Source organism: Pteropus medius, unplaced genomic scaffold (genome assembly GCF_902729225.1).
Source record: "Pteropus medius unplaced genomic scaffold, Ma_sr-lr_union100, whole genome shotgun sequence".
NCBI lineage: Eukaryota > Metazoa > Chordata > Mammalia > Chiroptera > Pteropodidae > Pteropus > Pteropus medius.
In genome coordinates this window covers 16,050,975-16,071,827 of record NW_024345601.1, presented here as the reverse complement: position 1 = coordinate 16,071,827, position 20,853 = coordinate 16,050,975, and the positions used below count along the sequence as shown (strand labels likewise).

Genomic DNA, 20,853 nt, shown 5'->3' with positions numbered 1-20,853 from the left:
AGAAGCCAACCATTGCAAATGCAAAGAAAACTGCTAATATTGCTGCTCAAATAGAAAATTTGAGGCTGTAATCTAATGGGACGGACACAATTACTGGGCTGACATCCTGTGGTGGAGGTGGAATGAGGGTGGGTTGCCTCACCACCTGCAGACAGGAGCTTGCAGGGCTGCACACCTATGCACCTGAGCTACCTCCCACACAGGAGTGTCTGACGTCACCATCAGAGAACCTCAGGGCACCTCCTTGTCATGCCTCACTGCAGGATGCCAAGGATACTCATGCACCTTTCCTGTCCCTGTTTGTCCTTCTCCTTGTCCTTCCTGTTGGCAGTGACACTCAGAGTTACTTTAGCAAAATGCTGATGCAGATGAAGTTTGCTTTTTGTTCCCCTAAATTTTCCATCTTCATTATTTTCTTTCCTTTCAACATCATCCCACCCTGGGCTGCCAGGAATTTGATACTCTCCTGCAATCCCAGTTGTCTAGTCAGAATGACACTCAATCTGATAAATTCAGGCATATTGAGGTCTTAGAGCATTTTTATTTTAAGTAGTGAATCTAATCACAGGAACAGATAAAGATTGAATTACTCGTACTGGAATTATGAGCACAGGTGGGAAGTGTGTGTGAGCAGGTGGCATATCCATTGCTCCTAAAATCACAACATGCATGAACATTTACTGGTTTCATCAGGTGCTTAGCGCACCCCCAGCTATGTACTTTTAACAATCGAGACTTAATCACTGGGGGAAAGGCCACCAACTCCAGAAATCATTTTGAATTGTATCATTTCCCTGGGAGAGGTACTATATTAGGCTATTATTATCATTCCCACCTCAAAATAATTATCACCTCACAATAAATTGGCTTATCAGTTACTGAGTAAGGCACTGCAGGAATGAGTCATCAGAAAGGTAAATTCTGATGGAGATTAAAGTTGGGTCTAGAACTGCGCTGTTCAGTAGAAATATAACGCCAGTCACATAGCAGCGTACAACTATTGGCTACCATACTGGACCGTGTGGGTCTAGAGCAAGGACAGAACTTAGAAGACAGGCCTGGGATTGCACACTGCAGTGTGAGGTGCTGTGAAACCCCACTGATCTCTAAAAAGGAGGAGATGTGGAGGAGGCAGTATCAAGACTTGAGTCATCTACCTACTTGCTAGGGAGCTAGACATGAGCCTTTGCCCACCAAAGAGATGGTTTGAAGTTTCACGCTCACCCAGTAGCTAAACATGATGGGAACTGTTGAAAGGGCTTGCACTGTCACTCCTAGAGACAGACACAAAGAAAAGCAAAGCTGGCGAGAAGAATAGCCTGGACACTCCTGCATTTCCCAGGGCCAAGGAGCCCAGCAAGTCTCCAAACTCCTCTCCTGTTCTCCCCTCCCTCGCTGTTCCTCCCTGTCTCCCTTCTCTCAGGCTCTCTGTCCCAGGCCTCCCTCAACCTTTAGCATCAGATTCTAGGAGGAGGAATAAAGGCTGGACAAAAGTCAAATAATTCAAGAAAAACTAATTGACCCAATTTCTACCCTCCATCTTGTGAAGTTTTATTGAGGTAAGACATTTCCCCACTAATTTTTTCAGGGCTCTTCATCTTAGGTCACATGTGATAAAGTGTAGTTCTCGGCCACCTTCCCCACCCTTTTAATTCAGCTCCTAAGTGGGTCTGGTACCCACTGTCTGGAATGCTTAGGGACTCCGGATTTGGCTCCAGAATCTAGCATCCAGCATGCCTAGAATCTCTTGCTTTCAAGCTCTCGAAGCCAGGGTGTTAGGAGAGAGGCTCCCAAACTGGGGGTGGCCCCTTTTCCTCTCATACCCACATCCAATCCTGTTAGATCTATTCCAATTCCTTTCACCTGCCCACATCTCCCCATCCCCTGCCACTACTTGACCCAGGCCACCAGTGTCTCCTATGTGGACAACTGCAGAAGCCTCCAAGCTGGTCTCATTACCATTCTTGTCCTTCTATAGCTTGTTCTCCACTTGGAAGTCAGAGTAAGGTGTTAAAACTGAGGTCGTCATTTTTTTTTTTTTCTCAAAACTTCAAGGACTTTCTTTCACACTTAAGAGTAAAATCCAGACTTGAACATGGTCTATGTGGCCCCACATTGTCTCTCCCAGGGCTCACATAATTCTTTCTTGGCCTCCTATCTGTACTTTGTAGCCCTTTTCTGCCCCAGGACCTTTGCACTGCTGTTCCACCTGCCTGGAATGCTCTTCTTTTGGTTCATCACAGGATGGGCTCCATTTTACTCTACTGTCTCGGTTCAAATGTCACCTTCTTAGAAAGGCCTTCCCCAACTCCAGCCACTCTCTATCCTATTGTTTTGTTTTTTCCTTTTCTAATACTTATTATAGTCTGTCATCACTGTGTTTATTTGTTTATTCTATGCCTTTCCCTGTTTGAATGTAAACACTGAATGAGCCTGTCTGTCCATGCCATATTGCCAGCGTCCAGAGTGGTGCCTGGCGCATGAAAAATACCCAATAAAAAAATGAATCATTGTTTAGTAAGGACTAAAGACTACAGCTTTTGATTAGAGAGTGTTAAACATTGTCCCAAGATACTTACATTCAATGATTAGTATCAAACAAATGAATATCTTTCAGTTGTAAAATCTTTACATTTTATGTAAATACTTTCACTTACATTACTCTATTTCATTTCTCTATAGATTAGATCAAAGGTTATATGGTTTGAAAGTGGTGAAAGGAGGCTCCTGTCCAGCCTTGCTCCTTTCCTACATCCCAGTGGCCATCACTTGTCACCACATTTCATACTGACATAGTAAATTGAGTTATTTCTGTGTTAGATAGTTTGGATACGTATTCTTTGATCTCTAGGAACAAGGCTAATGCAATTAGAGCTTGTATTTTTTAAAAGAGGGGGTTTTAATAATATGACATAGCATAATGTTCCTCAAACTTACTTTTGTTGATTAAAATCAGGGGTTGAGGGAAGAACATAATTAAACAAATTCCTAGGCCCTCTTTTGGAAATTGTTCAGTAGATGGGACTTGAAAAAAATTTTTAATGAGTACTCCAGGCGATCTTTATCCTGAGGGAGACACTTTTGTGATGGAATAAGAGAACCCTACCTATAATTTTGGCTCTGCCATTTACTAGCTGTGTGATCCTGAGCAAATACCTTAACCTCCTTGCCCCCTTAAAAGGGTAACAATAGGTGTAACAATGCCTGCCACATAGACGTGTTGAGAGAGGATTAAATGTGAGCAGGTTTGTGAAACACCATCTCTCTGACTCCTGTGGGGCCTCTTAGTTTCCTTCCTGCATAAAGAACTGAGCTCCCAACCCCAGCCCTCACCAGGTCTGGATCTCTCACCAATTCTGACCTTTCTGGGTCTGCTACAGAACCAGCTTCAATAGGAACTCAACCTAGTTTAGGACTTAAGAGACACAGGTATATCATCTCGTTGTTATTTATTATTTTGGTCTTTCTTAGCTCTTATGTTGGATTTTGTGATGAAGTGACCCGGAAGCTACCAGTTACACTTCCCTCCCTGCAGAGGTTGTATGGATTGCCAAAATCTGTGTTGAACCATCATCATTTTATTTTCTTACTGCCACAGAGGTGATAGTATGTAGTTGTTAAGCCTTTGAGCCCAGACTGCCTGGGTTCAAATGATGGTTCTGCTCCCTACAAGCTGTGCGATCTTGGACAAATTGCTTACTCTCTGTTCTTCTGTTTCTTCATCTGTAAAATGGGCATAATAATAGTTGCTACCTTACTATAGGGTTGTTATAGGGATCAAGCGAGTAATACATGTTAGGTGCTGAGAACAGTGCCTGGCACAAAGTAAGTGTTCAGCAAGGGTTAGTCATGACTGCTTTTTCAAGGATAACCATGGAATAAAACACACAGCAAAAACTAGAGGAGACACAATTCATATAAACTGATACCACTTATCCGAATCTCATTTCCACTAATTTTCTTCTTGAAAGGGGAAGTTCTTGTTTGAGCTTCACATTTAGAGTAAAACCTTGCTCTTTGCTGTAGGTCTGAGAAGCTCTTTCTTTCTCCAGCTCCTCTCCCACCCCCAAATACTTCTAGAACAGGGACATACCTACTGTGTTCTGTCAGATGGTCTGCAGAGGTGCTTCAGGCCTTCTGCAAGTTCGATTTAAATGCCATTTAAATATACTTCTAATTATTTAAAAAACTATAAAGCAATACCTGGCCCAAAGTATCCTAGACCAAATTCTAAAATGCCAGAAGACTACCTCCTCATTTGGGGCTGACAGGTTAACTCATTTTGTGCAGACTTTGGAATAAAATGTCTTCTGCCATCTCTGTGAGCTTATAAATTTGTTTTTGATTAAAAAGGTTGTAGTTCTAAGAAAGAGTTCTAACGCTCTTTCATTTATTTGTATTAATTGTCTGTTTTTTAGTTTAAATCTAGACCAATGATGTCAAAATTTAGGCCTGACAGTGTCATAGTGGTGAGTTCCCCATCACAGTGGTGAGTTCCCCTTAAGAACAGCCCACAGGCATCCAGAAGGCTCCATGCTTCTTCTTGGAGCACATTGTCCTTGGGCAGCACAGTTGGCCAGGCAGTAACAAGCACAAGCGCAACATTGCCATCATGCCATATTTTAGATAGTCTTTGAAATTCTTATAATTGTGGAGACTTGTTTGCTTTTTAAATATAAGGAATGCAAGCAGTTCTTATAAATCATTGGTGATTCATTTTTGAAATAAAAATTTTCTAATTCTCTTCTTTCAAATTTCTAAATTAGTTTTATTGTGGAGTATTCTGAGATTCACAATTAACTTTTTTTTTCTAACTGCTCCCATTTCCATCCCTTATGTGTCAGTGGAGATGTTCTGTGTACTGTGCACTGAGACAAACTACAGAAAGAAATTGGATCTTGAATCTGACTAAGCAGGAAATTGGCATCCTTACTCTATATTCTAATTTTAACTGTTTTGATTGACTCTATAATAAGTAAATATTATGCAGTCGAACTTAAAAATAATATAATGCCACTTTTATATTTTTGATGATATAGCATTCTACTTTAAAACAGGGTGTACCTAATTAAAAAAAATTTTTTTCATCCACACTCTAAAAGCATTGTAGTGGAAGGTCCCATCCTTCCCTCAATGAAGGCAGAGCAGCCTGGCTCAGTGGATAAAGGCGATTGGAGGTCGCCATCACATAAATCATGTCTAGTGGTCAATGGACTTTAGGGGCAGACATGGCTTTTATAGCAGACGCAGTCATTGGTAGCATTTCTTGTCATAAGTACCTGTTTAGTCCATTTCTCTAACACGGATTTCTGGATCCCAGCAGCTCTTTTGCACCACTCTGAAGACCTTTCCATCCTTCAGCATCTTTGCTTCTCCCTAGGGCAGAAAATGCACATCAACAAAAGACAACCTAAGCTTACTTAGATTAATTCTTCCTTGTATGCTTTGGAATGTGGTTTGCCCTAATATTTTTAGGAGTTTTTACTTAATTCTCAAAGAAGTAGAAAAATGTTCATTTACTGGAACTCAACTTTTCATCCTCATGACTTAATATTGGCCTGGAGTTACAGGTTGTACTCTGTGGGTGTCAGTGGCTGGACACAGAGAACAAGGTCATGGTCATGACCTTTTGGGGGTGCATGACTGAAGATGGCTGGTCACCTTGCTGACCTGAACCACTGGCTAATATAAGCCCTAGGAGGAAGGCCCAGTGTCTGGAAAACTATAGATCTGTAACATTTTAGAATTGAAAAGGACCTCTGAGATAGACCATCTAGTCTAACCCTCTTGTTTTATAGAGAAGCAACAGATGAATAGTGAGAATAAGTGATTTGTCTAACAGAGCAGGGCCCTGTCTAACACCTGCAGGAGGAATAAAATGAATTGGTCTAGCAGCATGTATGAAATTCAGTGCCACCAGGCAGCATGCCCACCTGTGTATACAACCTTTTAATACTCAGTGGAGGGGGCTAAACTAAATGGCTGTACAAAGCATGGCAGTGACCTCTAAATTGGACCTCTAGTTTGTGATTCCCTAAAGAAAAGGGAAAAGTTCTGACCAGGGGCCCTGAAATCAGACTGCTCAGGTCCGAATCCCTGAATGCTCTCACTTACTGTGTGGTCTTTAGCAAGTTAAACAACATCTCTGAGTCTCAGTTTGCTCATATTTAAAATAGGGATAATAATACAACTTACCTTAAAGAGATCTTGTGAGCATGAAATGGAATAATCCACATAGAACAATTAGTGGAGTAGCTGACACATGTTAAGTGTCTAAGTATTAGTTGTGAATGATGTATGGCTAATTAGAGACTAGAGTATCTCCTGATGTTCCCCTGCTTTGAGGGCACACCACCTCCAGTGGTGCTTCAGAGCCTCAAGATTGCCCATGGGCCCGATGGGATCGCCAAGTGGGCATGTGGTGATCAAAGCCCTTGAGCTGTGCTTGGTGGAGCCCTCTGCCCATCTCTTCTTCCTCTTGGCTTAATCATGGGTTGCACCCAGGCCTTGACAAAGCTTCCTTCTTTATCCTTCAATTCTCTGGACAAGACCTTTTATATCTCCTGCATGGAGAAAGCAGACTACTTTTCACCTTCGGGTTTGGCAGCCCATTCACATCTGGCCTGCATGAGGAAGACCTCAGATCCACGTTTTCAGTTTTCATGGACTGGGAGAAAAAGTCAGTAAATGAGAGACTTGTGTAACTGTGACAGGTGTCTACATCCAAGCCTAGCCAAGTCTCTGACATCAGGACATCAGGATTGATTTGCCTCAGTTCTCATCCTTTGCTGATCCTGCCAGCATCTGAACAACCTCCTGCGAGAGTCTTGATGGAGGCAGGGCCCATCCTCCCTCTAATAAAGCCCCAAAGCCCAACTATTTGCTCTCTTTGACCCAAGTTTGGCTAATCGATGCTTGGTTTTTAATCAAGAACAAGTGATGCAAAAAGACAGGATCAGCAAATATATTCTGCCATTGATTCCAGCAGTGACCATGTGCTGTGTCTGTTGTCAGTGGTATTGGTGTGGTGGCAGTGTCCAGTGTCTAGCTTGGAGGCAGTGGTTTCCTAGAAGGCTGTTCCTGTGGTGTGTCCTTGGCTGTGGCTTCAATTGCCTGTACATTTTATGAGTGTGGTTCCCTATGAGTGTGGCATTTTGTAATTCTTGAGGGGCTTAAAATACTTGCAACAAATTCATTTTCTGCTTAACTAACCATTGTTGGTTTCTGCTGTTTGCAGGGAGTCCTGAATGACACTGATTGCATAAGTAGAATATAGGAACACATCTTGCTATTGATGAAGAAGGGAGTGAAAAGAGAAAAAGTCAGGAAACAAACTTTCATTTGCCAAATTAGGAGTTTTATTTTTCTTTTGCTCCTGAATAGGAAAGCTTAATCACTGTAAAATACCCAGAATAACAGAGTGCTGAAGAGAGTTGTCTTTGCATACTGACAGAACTGGGTTTAAATCTCATTAAATTACTTCCTAGCAGTATAAGTGGCTAAGTTATGGGCCTTCTGAGTTTAAGCCTCACTTTTTCTATCTGTAAAATGTGGACCATTATATTGCCATGTTTGTGGCCACCTAACATCCTTGGAACATATTCTATATGTGAAGAAATTTTCACATTATGATTCCCCCCTTTCTGAGAGAAAATCCTGAATTCATTTTCCCAGCCTCCCTTGTAGTGAGGGAACTGACAAGTGCTTTAGGCTCTGTCAGAGGCCCCCACGTGTGACTTTGATTTGGAAGTGAGCACTGTGAGGAAGCAGTGAGCACTGTGAGGAGACTGTACTTTTTGGTCAGGGTGTTGTTTGAAATGTCAGACATGGCTGGAGAAGAAATGGCAATGCTTTGGTCTGCAGTCTCAGCAGCATCAGCGTGAGCATGAGCTTCCTGTGTGTGACCAGGAGTGGCAGCACTCGAGTCTTTGCTGGAGCATCCCCCTAGGTACCGCTGGGCATTGTGCATGTTAGCATGGCCTCTGAGCTTGATCTGTAACTCTTCCAGGAAGCCTGTGAACTGCTTTTCTGATTAAACTAGCTAGAGTGGATTCTGTTTGCAACTAAGAACACCGAGTGGTTCAGAAGATTAAGTGATAGAATGTTTCTAAAGAACTTAACGCTAGACCAGAGAACATGCTTAATCAATTATGGCCAGATTTCACCATATACAGTATTCCCCTCCTTATCCATGGGAGATACGGTTCAAGACCGCTCCCCACCCCAAGTGGTTGCCTGAAACTAAGGATAGTACTAAACCCTATAAATACTATATTTTCCCTATATATACACACCTATGATAAAGTTTAATTTATAAATTAGGCATAGTAAGAAATTAACAAAAATAACATAAAATAGAAGAATTATAACAATATATTGTAATAAAAGTTATATGAATGTCATCTCTTTCCGTTCCTGTCTTCCACTCATAAATGTATTGCCTTTTCCATCTTAACTAAGCACTTATCATGCACTGGGGCTGCAACTTTTGCAGTTTGAGATGCGACAGCAAAATTAGCACAGATTTCTTTTTCCTTCACAATTTCATAGATAGAACATTTGTTCTTACCATAGATCTTAACAACTTCAGCATATGATTTTTTTTCTTTCTTTATTAAGTCTAGAACTTGTACTTTTTCACTTAAAGGAAGTACTTTATGGCTACTCTTTGGCATGTCTGAATTGCCAGCATCACTAATCTTGCAATTTGGGGCCATACTTAAGTAAAATAAGGGTGACTTGAACACAAGCACTGTAATATCTAGACAGTCGATCTGATAACCAAGAATATTACTAAATGACTAATGGGCGGGGAGCATATGCAATAGTGTGGAGATGCTGGACAAAGGAATGATTCACGTCCAAGGCAGGATGGAGTGGGACTGCTCAAGATTTCATCATGCTACTCAGAACATTGCACAATTTAAAACTTATAAATTGTTTATTTCAGGAATTTTCCATATAATATTTTCAGACTGTGGTTGACCACAGGTGACTGTGGATAAGGAGAGGCTATTATATTCACGCAAGGGAAAAATTGCTCTTGGATATGCATGAGTAAGTTTTGGCTTCAGATAAAGCAGAGCATGTTTAAGCAGAAATGGATCATTTAGTTCAACTCTTGCGTTTACCAGTGAGTCCATGAGGTGCAATAACTTGTCCAAGGTCATATACTTATTATAGTTGGTATAGAACTGGGATAAGAACTCAGGTTTATGAAGCCATTTCCATCCCACCAGGCTGATATTTGGTAATTAGTGTTTATCTAATAGGCAAAGTTTAATTACTATAATTTCCTAAAGAGTCTAGTCTTTTACAAGGGTCGCCCTCATTATGTGGCAGGAGAATCAGACTCACTGAATTTCTCTCTCCATAGCCTTAATGCTGGATCTATTATAGTAGGGCAAATGAATGACAGCAACTGTCAGTGGAACTCTCAGTGAAAATTATCACAGACCAGCTATGCCCCTATAATAGGCTCCCAATTCTTGTTGTTTATTCAGCCAGAATTTTGGGACCTGATAGCCATCGTAGAGAATCAGTTCCTGATCCCTTTTACTTTATAGTCAGGAACCCCATATCCATACAGGGAAAAGGTGCCTCAGAGGTCAGCATGTGCTGCTGGGAGAAGAACTAGGATGTGTCTCTCTTAGGTTCTATTTTTAATGTTTACCTCAATATCAACCAACATCTTAAACTAAAATAATAACCAAGTAATTTGAGCAAGCTGCAATAATTTATTCAGCCCAGAAACAAATTGGTTTTTTTCCTAAACTCTCAAAACAAAGTTTTTATTTCTTTTTCTTTTTTCTTTTTTCTTTTTTATAATTTATTTTAATTAGTTTCAAGTATACAGTGTATTGGTTAGACATCTATATAGATCATAAAACGATCTCCCCAATTGCTCCCTCTGTCCCCTGACCCTCCACCTAGCCAACATATTAATGCTAACTGCATTCCCTATGCCGCGCTCCCCATCCCCATGACCATCCATCAGCTACTAATTTGTACTTCTTTAACCCTATACCCCATTCTCCCAGCTCCCCAACCCCACCTCCCCTTTGTCCATCACCAAATTGTCCACTATATTTGTAAGTCTGTTTTCGACTAGTTTGTTCTTTTTATTCCTTAGATTCCACACACAAGCAAAATCATATAGTGTTTATATTTCTATGTCTGACTTAAATACCTTCTAGGTCCATCAAAGCAATATCTTTGTCCATCTCCTTCCTTTTAGTCTGTGTGTGTCTTTTAATCTGAAGTTAATCTCTTATAGGCAACATGTAGGGGTCTTGTTTTCCTTTCTATTCATCCACTCTATCTTTTAGTTGGAACACTTAATTCTTTTCCATTTGAGGTACTTATTCATAGGAATGTAGTTGTTACCATTCTTTATTCTTGTTTTTGATATATGTTTTTTCTTCTTAAAGAAGTCCCTCTAACATTTCCTGTAATACTGGCTTAGTGGTAATAAGTTCCTTTAGCTTATTTTCGTCTGGAAAGCTCTTTATCTGTCCTTCAACTCCAAATGATAGTTGTGCTGGATAAAGTATTCTTGGTTGTAGATCCTGGGTCTTCATCACATCAAATATTTTTTGCCAAGCCCTTTTGTCCTGCATAGTTTGTTTTGAGAATTCAGCTGCCAGTCTTATGAGTGTTCCCTTATAGGTAACTATCTGTTTTTCTCTTGCTGCTTTTAATATTCTTTCTTTGTATTTAACCTTTGGCATTTTAATTATGATGTGTCTTGGTATGGGACTCTTTGGATCCCTGGTTTTTGGGATTCTCTGAGTTTGCTGGGGTTTTATGTCCATTTCCTTCACCAGGTTAGAGAAGTTTTCCATCATTATTTCTTCAAACAGCTGTTCAACATCTTGATTTTCTTCAGATGGATATTTGGACCCTTAGTAGCGTCCCATATGCTCCTTAAATTATTTTTATAGTCTCGGCATCTTGTCTCTTGCCATTCTGATTGAATGCCCTTGGCTTTCCTGTCCTCTAGATACGGCTTTTGATCCTTTTCTTTATTCACTCTGTTTATTCTTTTGTTTATTCCATTTAATATACTTCTTATCTCAGATAATGTGTTCTTCATTTAAAACTGGTTCCCCTTTATAATTTCAATTTCCATTTTTATGTTTTTTTATCTTTGTTGAAGTTCTCACTGAATTTATCTACACTTCCCAAAAGTTCATCGAGCATCTTTATAACCAGCATCTTGAACTCTGCATCTGTTAGATTACTTGACTCCATTATATCTGGATCTCTGTTCTGTTCTCTCATATGGTTTCTGCTTCTTTGTCTTTCCATTTTGGCTACCTTTCCGTGTCTGTTTCTATGTACCAAGCAAAACTCCTAAGTCTCTCGGTCTTATTAGTGTGGATTTGTGAAGTAAGTGTCCAGTGGCACAGTTCTGAGAGGGGTTCAGCTGCAGGCCAAATTTAGCCTAAGCCTCTACTCCTCTGGAGCCACCTGTTAAGATTCTGCAAGTAATCCACAGATACTGTGCTTATAGTTACTTAAAAGGCCACACCAGAAACTGAGGCCAGCTGCCTCCAGTGTGAGTCTAGGCACTGCTCAGCGAGGAGCACCTGACTCGCTGAGGATATACCTGGATGTGGCTTGGGTGGGGCCACGAGTTGGGTGAGGCAGGGTTTCATAGAATGCTCTGGGCAGAGCAACCTCTGTCATCCAGTTTGATGAAGTCACAGCTATGGCGGCACTGTGTCTGCACATGGGAGGGGGGAGGGCTCAATGAGGAACAATGGATACCGCTGGCACTTCTGTATAGGGCACTCTCTCCTTGACCCTCACTCTGACAATGTCTCCCTGTAAGCCCCTGGTGCCCCCTGCCCACAGCCTAATCAGCCCTGGTGCTCAGAGCGAGCAGGTCCATGACAATCCACTCGAAGATACAGCCCCTTTAAGAGGCTTCTGCTGCTGCTGCTGCTGCAGCCTCTGTTTCACTCAGCCGCTCGAGACTGGGCAGCCCCGTGTCCTCGCCCCATCCTACTTTCTGCCATTGCAGGGTGGTTTCTTGGATTTCTCCCTAGTTGTGTGACTTCAAGATCCCAGGCGATTTTTCCTTGCTGCTTGCTCCTTGTTTCTGTCACAACTTTGATTTGGTCACCAGAGGTCACCAGATAAACAGACTCTCTATCATCTATGCCATTTTTTTCCCTCTTAAAGTTTTTATTTTTAATTAAAGAATTCCTCAACCCACCTTTGTCACTAAGATAACCTGTTTCAAATATTTTTAAAGCCAGAACAGCATGGTGTAGTGGAAGTCGTGGTACTACAGGAGTCAGGAAACCTGGATCCTATGTGTAAGCCACTTACTATTCCAGAACCTCAGAGTACAACTAGAAGGGCTTTGAGTAAGTGATATCTAAATTCCTTCCCAAGATAGTGTGATATGCCATTTATATCTCCCTTTAGGAATAAAGGACTTACTCTCCCAGCTTCTGGGTGTTTTGTTGGCAGACAGACCTTGGCGGTATGCCTCTATGGGGAGATAAGAAGACTGCATTGGCCAAAGATAGCCACTTCCCTCAAGGACCTGCCTCGTTTTTTGGGCAGCCCACTTCCAATGATTGGCTGACATGGAAACGTAAAGGCCTTTCTACATTGGCCCCCCAACCTCTCCCTAACTTGGGACAACTCTGAAGCTTTAGAGATCCTCGTAGGGTCAGCTGAGGCCTCTGTTGAGACTACATCACAGCTTAACCTTGCCATATGTTCTATCATGCTTCCTTTTTTTTTTTTCCTTCTACTGGTGCCCATTCTAAGAATATTTCCTAACAGACCTCCTGCATACTAATCTCTGTCTCAGAGTCTGCTTCCCAGAGAAAGTAACTTGTGATCCTTAAGTTCTAGTTCTAATTCTATCTGCAAATAAGTTCAAATGTGGCTAGTCTTTCGAATGTCCGATACTGCATGCTAAAAATTATTTTCAAACTCAGTACTTCACATCAGATTTCCATCCTTGTCTCCTTACCCCCAGTGCCCGCTCAGGCTATCCCTCTAGACCATGCAAGCTATCATGCTGGTCGGGTTTGGGGTGCAGAGTTGTCAGAAATGCCCAGACACTGTCACCAGGAAACAACCTGTTATCCCTCTCAATTTTCACATTCTAAGGTTCTGAAGGACAGCTCCACATGAGATCCTACTAGGACCATCTCTCTCCCAGATCTACTTGTCCTCCTGGCATGACTGTTTCTTTCCTTGAGGCCTGCATTATCTTTTTCATTCCTCTGAGACAATATCAGTTTTCTACTTCCTTCTGTCTGACATCTAGTCCATCTAGTCCATTTCCCAATACCATTAATTCAACTTCCAAAGTAGATCCTTCAGTGGTCCTCTTCCCTCCATCTCCACTACTCTAGCCCTGGTCCAAGCTCCACTCTCTCTCACCTGAAGGACTGCTTCAGCCTCCAGCCCAATCTCTTACTGCTTTCACTCTTGCTCCTCTCCAGACCAGCCTCCACAAAGCAGACAGGGTAAAACTTTTAAAACCCAAAATCAGATCTTGCCGCTGCCCCACTTAGAACTCTTGAATGGATTCCCTTTGCCCCGAAGGTACGGTCCAAACTTTTTAAGCTGGTCTGTCAAACCCTGCATGACCTAACCCCTACTTACCTCTACAACTGCATCACATGCCTACACCTTTATCAATAGGCTCTTTGTTAACTTTTTTCAAAGTATTATAATTTAAGCGCACCGTTTATATTCCATTTGGAACCTGATTGATTTAGCAAAACATGTATGTAAATATATTGAATAATGCTATGTGTTTCTATAGGTGCATGTTTATATAAATAAAGTCATAGGAAAAGGGCTGGAAAGATACCCACCAGACTGTTTATTGATATTACTTTTGAGGATGAGGAGTGCTATAGTTCCAAAGAACTATAGCTTTATCTCCAGTAGCTTAAATTTTAAAAGTAGAATTTATTCTGGTATTATGCAATGAAAAGTTAACCTTAAAAATGAAAATATGAAATGACAGCACTGGATTAGATTAATGGCTTTCAATCAATTTTGACTGTGACCCCCACATGAAGAAATTTATTTTCCGCTGTGATCCAGTAGACCTATATGCATCTATTAATACAGCTACAAACTGGGACAGAGGTTTCATGAATCAGTATTTACTCTTACCATGAACAATGCATTCTGCTATTTTCTTTCATCATCTATTTTATTTTTAAAGCTGTCCTAACTTACTGAATTGTTATAATGACTCACTATTGGGTTTTAACTCATATTTTCAAACACTGGCGTAGACGATCATTTGCCCTATAGTTGAATGATTCTTTAGCTTCATGAAAACTGCCCCCTGCCTTGGGCTTTCCATCTCTTCTGAACTCCCTTACTATTTATTGTGTCTTTTGCCCAGTACAAAATTCTCACAATCCGTATGTTCTTTATCCTTTTAGGTGTCTGTTTGGCTCCCTAGTGAGGGAGAAATAATTTTGAAACCAGTGATTGGAGATTACACAGAATAGTGTATATGTGAAAATGCTAAGCGTGATGGAATTTGTGTGTGTGTGTGTGTGTGTCTGTGTGTGTGTGTGTGTGTGTGTGTGTTTCGTATTCCCAAGGGCCTGGAAAACACTCACTGGATATTTCTAGATGCTGCCGACCCACAGATTTGAAACGGCCCTGTGTCTACCCTTCTTTGAAATGCTCCTAAGTGTTCTCGGCATCAGGACTCAGTTCTCCCCCACCCCGTGCATCTCCTGAGAGGAGTCCATACAAACTGGCTTGCTGCCTAAACTTTTATAAATATTCAACCAAAGGACAAATGGTGTTTTTCAATTCCAAACGAATTTGTTTACTGTGACAAACAAATACCCCTTTATTCATTCCAAAAGCATTGAAAAAAACAAAGGTTAAGAAGAGAAACAAATAGGGCATATCAAAGATGTTTTGGAAAGACCTTTCAGAGAACAGGAATCTCTAAGATAAATCAGACATAGGACAGAAAATATTTGTTTACCAAAGGAATATAGGAGAATAAAAAGAAATTTCAACCTCTAAATACTGGATTTTCTCATTGCTCTTAGCCTAATTTGAATAGTTGTGTACTATTTGTATGTTATGGTCCAGTGACTATAATCCCTGACCACTGTAATTGTGAAAAATACAGATTTGATTCCGTTTTGTTTTGTTTTGTTTTGTTTTAGAGAGAGAGGGTAGGAGAGAATTGCTGTTTCGTTCTATTACACTACCATTATATCCAGTTTTGCTGGAAATATGTAGGTGGTAGATTTGATTGGCAATATTTTCCTTGAGATTTACTGTTAAGTTTATGCGATCCCTTGACATGAAAGCAAAATGAAATGAAGGCCCTTCAAAGCAAGGTTAAAAACTGAAGCCTGGGACATGAAGTTAAAAAAAAAATCATAGGCTGCTCATCCCTTCATTTGGGGCTTCCTTGTAGCCTTGTAATCAGCTGCACTCAGATCGTTCTCTCTTGAGGAGACTTGAGGCCAGTTTAGATCACAAGCTCTCATGCTTGGAATTAGCAGTTTTCATGGGCTGAGTACAGCCCAGAATCTAAATCTGTGCCTGGTGGGTATTCTGTGATGAAGGTGAGAATGAGCTGCCTCAGAGACTCTGATGTTGAAAGCTCTGTAATGATTTACCTCTGCCTTCAGGGTCAAGGACAAAGGCTTAAACCACATTCTCCAAGGTTCCATCTGATGAGGCTTCTGCCCACTTCTCCAACTTCTTCCCATCACTTTGCTCTCCAAACTCTTGACTGCCTCTCTCCCTTCTTTACAGCTGAAGTGATCTTTTTAAGCCATTAAGATACTCCAAAGAATTTGTATTGCATTAAAAATAAAGTCTGGACTCCTTAGCACGTGCTTCAGGTTCCTCCATGAGCTGGCCCCTGCCTACTTCACTAGCCTTGTGTTCTACCATCTCCGCCTTTCATACATCTCAACTATATTGCCCTCCTTTCTGCTCCTTGAACACAGCTCTTTCTCATGTGGTAGGCTTTGCAACTGCTCATATGGTAGGCTTTGCAACTGTTCCCTCAGCCAGGGACCTATTCTAGTCATTCCTTCCTTTCTTCCAAGTCTTAACTAGCTGCCTGTACAGCTGGCCTGAATGAATCTACCCTAGTCACTCCCTATTACAGCACCATTTTTCATTCTGTTCTCTAAAGCGATCACATTTGTTTGTCTCCCCCTAGAATGTGAGCACCATGATGGCATGAAGCATGTCTTTTTTGTTCACAAGCATATTCTCCGTGTCTAGACTGGTGGGCCTGGCATAAAACTGGTCTCAATAAAAAATCAGTGAGTGAGTGAATGAATATAGCCAGTGAGTGGTTTTCAAACTTAAGTGAGCATCAGAATCACCTGGAAGCTTGTCAAAACACAGCTGGCCAGATCCTCAGAGTTCCTGATTTGGTAGATTTGGGGTGAGACCCAAGAATTTACATTTCTCCCAAGTTCCCAGGTGAAGCTGAACTTGCTGGTCTGGGGACCACTCTTTGAGAAATGCTGGTACCAGCCATAGCCAGGTGCTTATATTCTGGGCTCACATGTATTTATTATCTCTATGCTTTTTCTACCTGTCTTCTCTTTCTGGAACTTGCTTTCTTTATTCCTTGGGCAAGCCTTCACCCTGCTTCAAGACTCAGAATGGGGATAAATCCTCCAAGAGGCCTTCTCCAATCCTTAGTGCCCAAATCTATGTATCCCAGCACCTGGTGCAAAAGCAGTCCTAACCTTACCACACTGCATTGCATTACCCCTACACATAGTAACTGCGTCTTTCCAGACCACAAGTCCTCCAGGGCCTGCCTTACTCATGTCTGTGTTATAGCTGGAAGCTCAAAAATGTTTCTTCTGAACTCCACAAAGGCATATGCTACCTCTGAAAATGAAGTCAGACCTGATCACTTCCCACCTCTGTGCAGCCCTAGACTTTGAGCTCACTCTCAGGCCTCCTTACACTTTTTTCTCTTACCAAACTTAATCCTTAATAACAGTAGCTTCTTCTCCCTGTTGTCTCTGATGTTTAATTTCTCTAGCTTGTGCTCAAACCTAAACTGCTCTGTTTATTTGGTTGGCTTTAATATACTGTAATGATTGGTGGAGAAGGCCAGGTCACTTCCTTGAAGCAGAGTAATAAATGCTAAAATCTAGGACCAAAAAAAAAAAAAAAGATTTCTTAATGACTTCTCAAATTCTAATTTTACTCTCCTAAATACTGCTTTTTGAAGTTACCTTTATTTTTTCTAATAATTTTGAGAAACTTCAGTGCTACTTTCTTGACTACTGCAAAGTCCATAGGAGAGCAGAAATGTTGAGCTCCCTGGCGTCTCAAGATGTCCCTGGGTCCCAGACATGCTCATGCTTCGGGAAGAACTCACCTTGCTGTGATGTTGGAGCTGTACCCAGCCTCCGTAGCTGAATCTCTGCTGGGGGGAAGGCACAGTTAGACTGGAAGAGCAAAGTGGAGAGAACTGTGATAAAGGGGCATTTCTAGAGCAAAGGATCCTGAGCTCCAGCCTTTCAAGCATCGCCTTCCCATTTTCCCTTCATACCCATATATTGCTTATTCAATATTTATATTTAAATCAATTTAGATATATTTCTTTCTTTAAATGTATTTATTCAGGAAGAAAATTCTATATCATAGAAGTGCTAGTTTTACCTTGTCTCCTCATTCAGGTTGCAATTTCGAAATGAGGATTTACATTAAAAAGTATTTGTTCACATACCACCTAAATCATTTCACAGACCACCAGGAGTACGTGGACTGTAAGGACCACTCTTTAGGAAATGCCATCTTAGAACACTGCTCATTAACTATGGGTTGTGATCCACAAGTAGATCATGAAATCAGTTTAGTGCACAGTGACCCAGATGTTCTAAAAACATGAGATATTATGTGTAGCAGATGGTGTTGGTGTTTCTCCTGTAGTCCTTCCCCTTAACACTTCTGTGCACATCAGTCCTCCTAGAGCCAGCACCTGCCTTTCTTTGACAAAGGTTTCCCTCTTGCCACAGGAACTTGCTTTGGTCAGGCCCTTCTAGCAGGTCAGAAGTACCAGGAAATTCATGTCCCGCCTTCCCTCAGCAGTCCCAAATCAATGACTGATGATGTTTGTATATAAATACACTGAATACACTAGTTCAGCAAGATGCTGAGACGAGGCGCATATTCTATACTTTCTTTGGCTGCCTTATTTTCCCTGTCTCGCTTCCCCACTCTCCCTATTGGTGTTCACTGAGATCGCCTCCAAAGTAAACTATTTGCACTTGAATCTTTGTCTCAAGGTCTGTTTTTTTGGAAAACCCAAACTAAGATAGCAAAGGAATGGAATGGAATGGAATAGAATAGATTAGAATACCTCCCATGTAGTAATTATTTGTTTTATGAAACTCTTGTTTCCATTATATATGGATGTTTGTACTGAGTCACAATATAAAATATATTTCTTTTGGTGGGCTATGAATAAAAAGTCTCTGCCTAACAACACAGGTATATATGACTTATGTAACTATAGGTTTTTAAATCTCATTTCATTCACTCATTCCTCAAACCCTCCTGGAGTCCCACCCATGGCGGGCCTTACTAGGGCACAGAAAATAAATAAAAGTGAAGAACAGTTCCAGCCTGTGTGGAGCACAATCTGGAGAGAGTGGGGCTGGGGCGAGAAAGTAATTGAAGAGCTGTAATCGTGTGTGAGACATGCTGTGATAGAATGATGCACAAATTCTCTGGGAGCCTGGAGGAGGGGTAGGTGGTATTGGGGGAGAGAAGTTGAAATGGTCGTCCATGGTCATATTGGAGAGGAACTTCCAGTGCTCAGTGTTCTCATGTTCCAAAGCAGGGGCTCTCAAAGTGTGATGTAAGGAAAGGGCTAGGGGCCACAACTAGTTCCCCAACAGCTCATGTCAGTAATGATGGGTAGATGAGTTAAAGAAGCTGAAGACAGGCACAACTTCTCACGTGTTATAGTTGGATGAGACCAGCTGACTGTGATTGGTTCTTAGGTCATGACAGTGAGGTTGTCTTGAGGAAGTCAGGTCTTAGAAGGTCTTCCTTGCTCAGCTCTCCCCTCCATACTGAGAAGGGTGGTCTGGGTCTGCAGCACAGTGGCGTTTGTGTGTCTCTGTGTTTTTTTGCCCAGGGTGTGCCCCAACAGACTTTCGAAGATTTGGGTCAGTTTTATAGCAGCCTTATTCTACCTGAGCATAAGGTTTGTTCTTGAGTTATAGCTCCAAATAATCATCTTAACTCTGGAAATCTATCTGTCTACCCCCAAGTGACATCAGAGGACTAGGCTTGGTAGGCTGGGCATGCAAGGGAAATTGTGGACCAGGGGCCCAACTCCTCCCCCCTGCACCCAATTTCTCCTTTGCCTGTGGCCTCCCACTCTCCTCCCTTCATGCATTCAATGCCCTCGTGCTTTTTCCCTCTCTTCCTCTGGATAAGGCTGCCCAGAGATGTATGCTGGAGGAGGGTGTGGAATATGGCCTTGATCGTTACCCTTGAGAGTAAACTTAAACTCTCTCTCAAACTGAAAATTCGCCATTGAAATCTTACCTTAATGTAGAAGAAAAGGTTGTATTTTGCTTCCTACTTTCTTTATTTCATTCTTTCCTCCCTTCCTTCCTCATTCTCTTTCTTTCTTACTTTTTCTTAATTTCCTATGGGATTTTAACTCATAAGTTAGCATGTTAGAGAGTATTCTATCAGGGGAAAGGCACAGAGGCAGAACAGGGGGCTCTTGTCACATATGACAAACCACTTACAAGATATTTGACTTTGTTGGGATAGCTTAACATCTCGAAGTCACTGTTTCCTTATGTGTAAAATGAGGCTAACAGCAGTAGCTGTGACATAGGATTTTATGGGAATTAACTGAAACAATTCATAGAAAGCTGTTGACACCAGACCTATTTTATAGAAAGGACCTCATCAGTGCTAACAGTGATGATGATGGCGATGGTGGCAGTGATGATGGTGGAGGTGGATGTGGTAGTGGCAACAATGGTGATTGTGATGGTGGTTTTGGTAGGGATGGTGGTGGTGGTAATGGCAATGGTGGAGGTTGTGAGCTGGTAGTGGCGATGGTTGTGGTAGTGAGTTTGGTGGCAGTGGTGGTACCAATGATAGTGATGGTGGTGATAGGCAGTGATGGCAGTGGGGGTAGGATAGAGATGACAGCCTATTCCATCCTTATGTGGTGAAATAAGACATACCTTGGGATCATGAGGAGAGAAGGAGAGCTATGAAGGAAGGAGTCCTTTGTCTCTCCGTGTTCCTCCCTTCCCTTTCTTGGCAAGCACAAAATTTGAAAACTTTGTGCTTCCCCTGGTCCCCTTGCAAAAACCTAACCTATTTGGGTCAGTTTAATTCTGCGTGAAGTCTGGGATCTACACAGTCCCCCAGTTCTCATCCTAGGTCGAATGAAACTTGGCTTCTGAAATTTGTGACCCTGAGAGTAGTTTTCATCAGAGCATATGCCAGGAGGCATAGAGTCTGCAAATGTTTGACTGACAATGACCAGTGTTCTATAGGCATTTATGAGGGTGACAAATAAAAAAATTAAAAATTTAAGGGAAGTCAGTTCTATGTTTGAAAGATGTGTTTCTGAAATGAGTATATATGAATCAGAGGTTGATGAACTGAATGACATCTTTAATGTCTTGGGGACCTCACACTTTTATGAGGTGAATAATGAACCTCCGGGGTGATGAAAGATAGTGTCTATTTCCTCAGAGAGGTTGTTTAAAAGTAAGTTATGTCTGGGATTTTGTCTCCTAAAATCATGCAGTGATCAAGTACAATTAAATTATTGCTAACAGAAGAAGATATAAA

General features: G+C 41.5%; 1 protein-coding gene across 1 annotated transcript in view; it reads right to left on the bottom strand.

Annotated features, from left to right (window-relative positions):
- Positions 1 to 20,853, bottom strand: part of ACMSD (aminocarboxymuconate semialdehyde decarboxylase) — a 55,153-nt gene that overhangs the window by 31,212 nt on the left and 3,088 nt on the right. The window contains 2 exon segments of the mRNA XM_039874533.1: positions 5,280 to 5,376; positions 17,393 to 17,437. Coding sequence (XP_039730467.1) covers positions 5,280 to 5,354 — 75 coding nt within the window. The 5' untranslated portion in view covers positions 5,355 to 5,376; positions 17,393 to 17,437.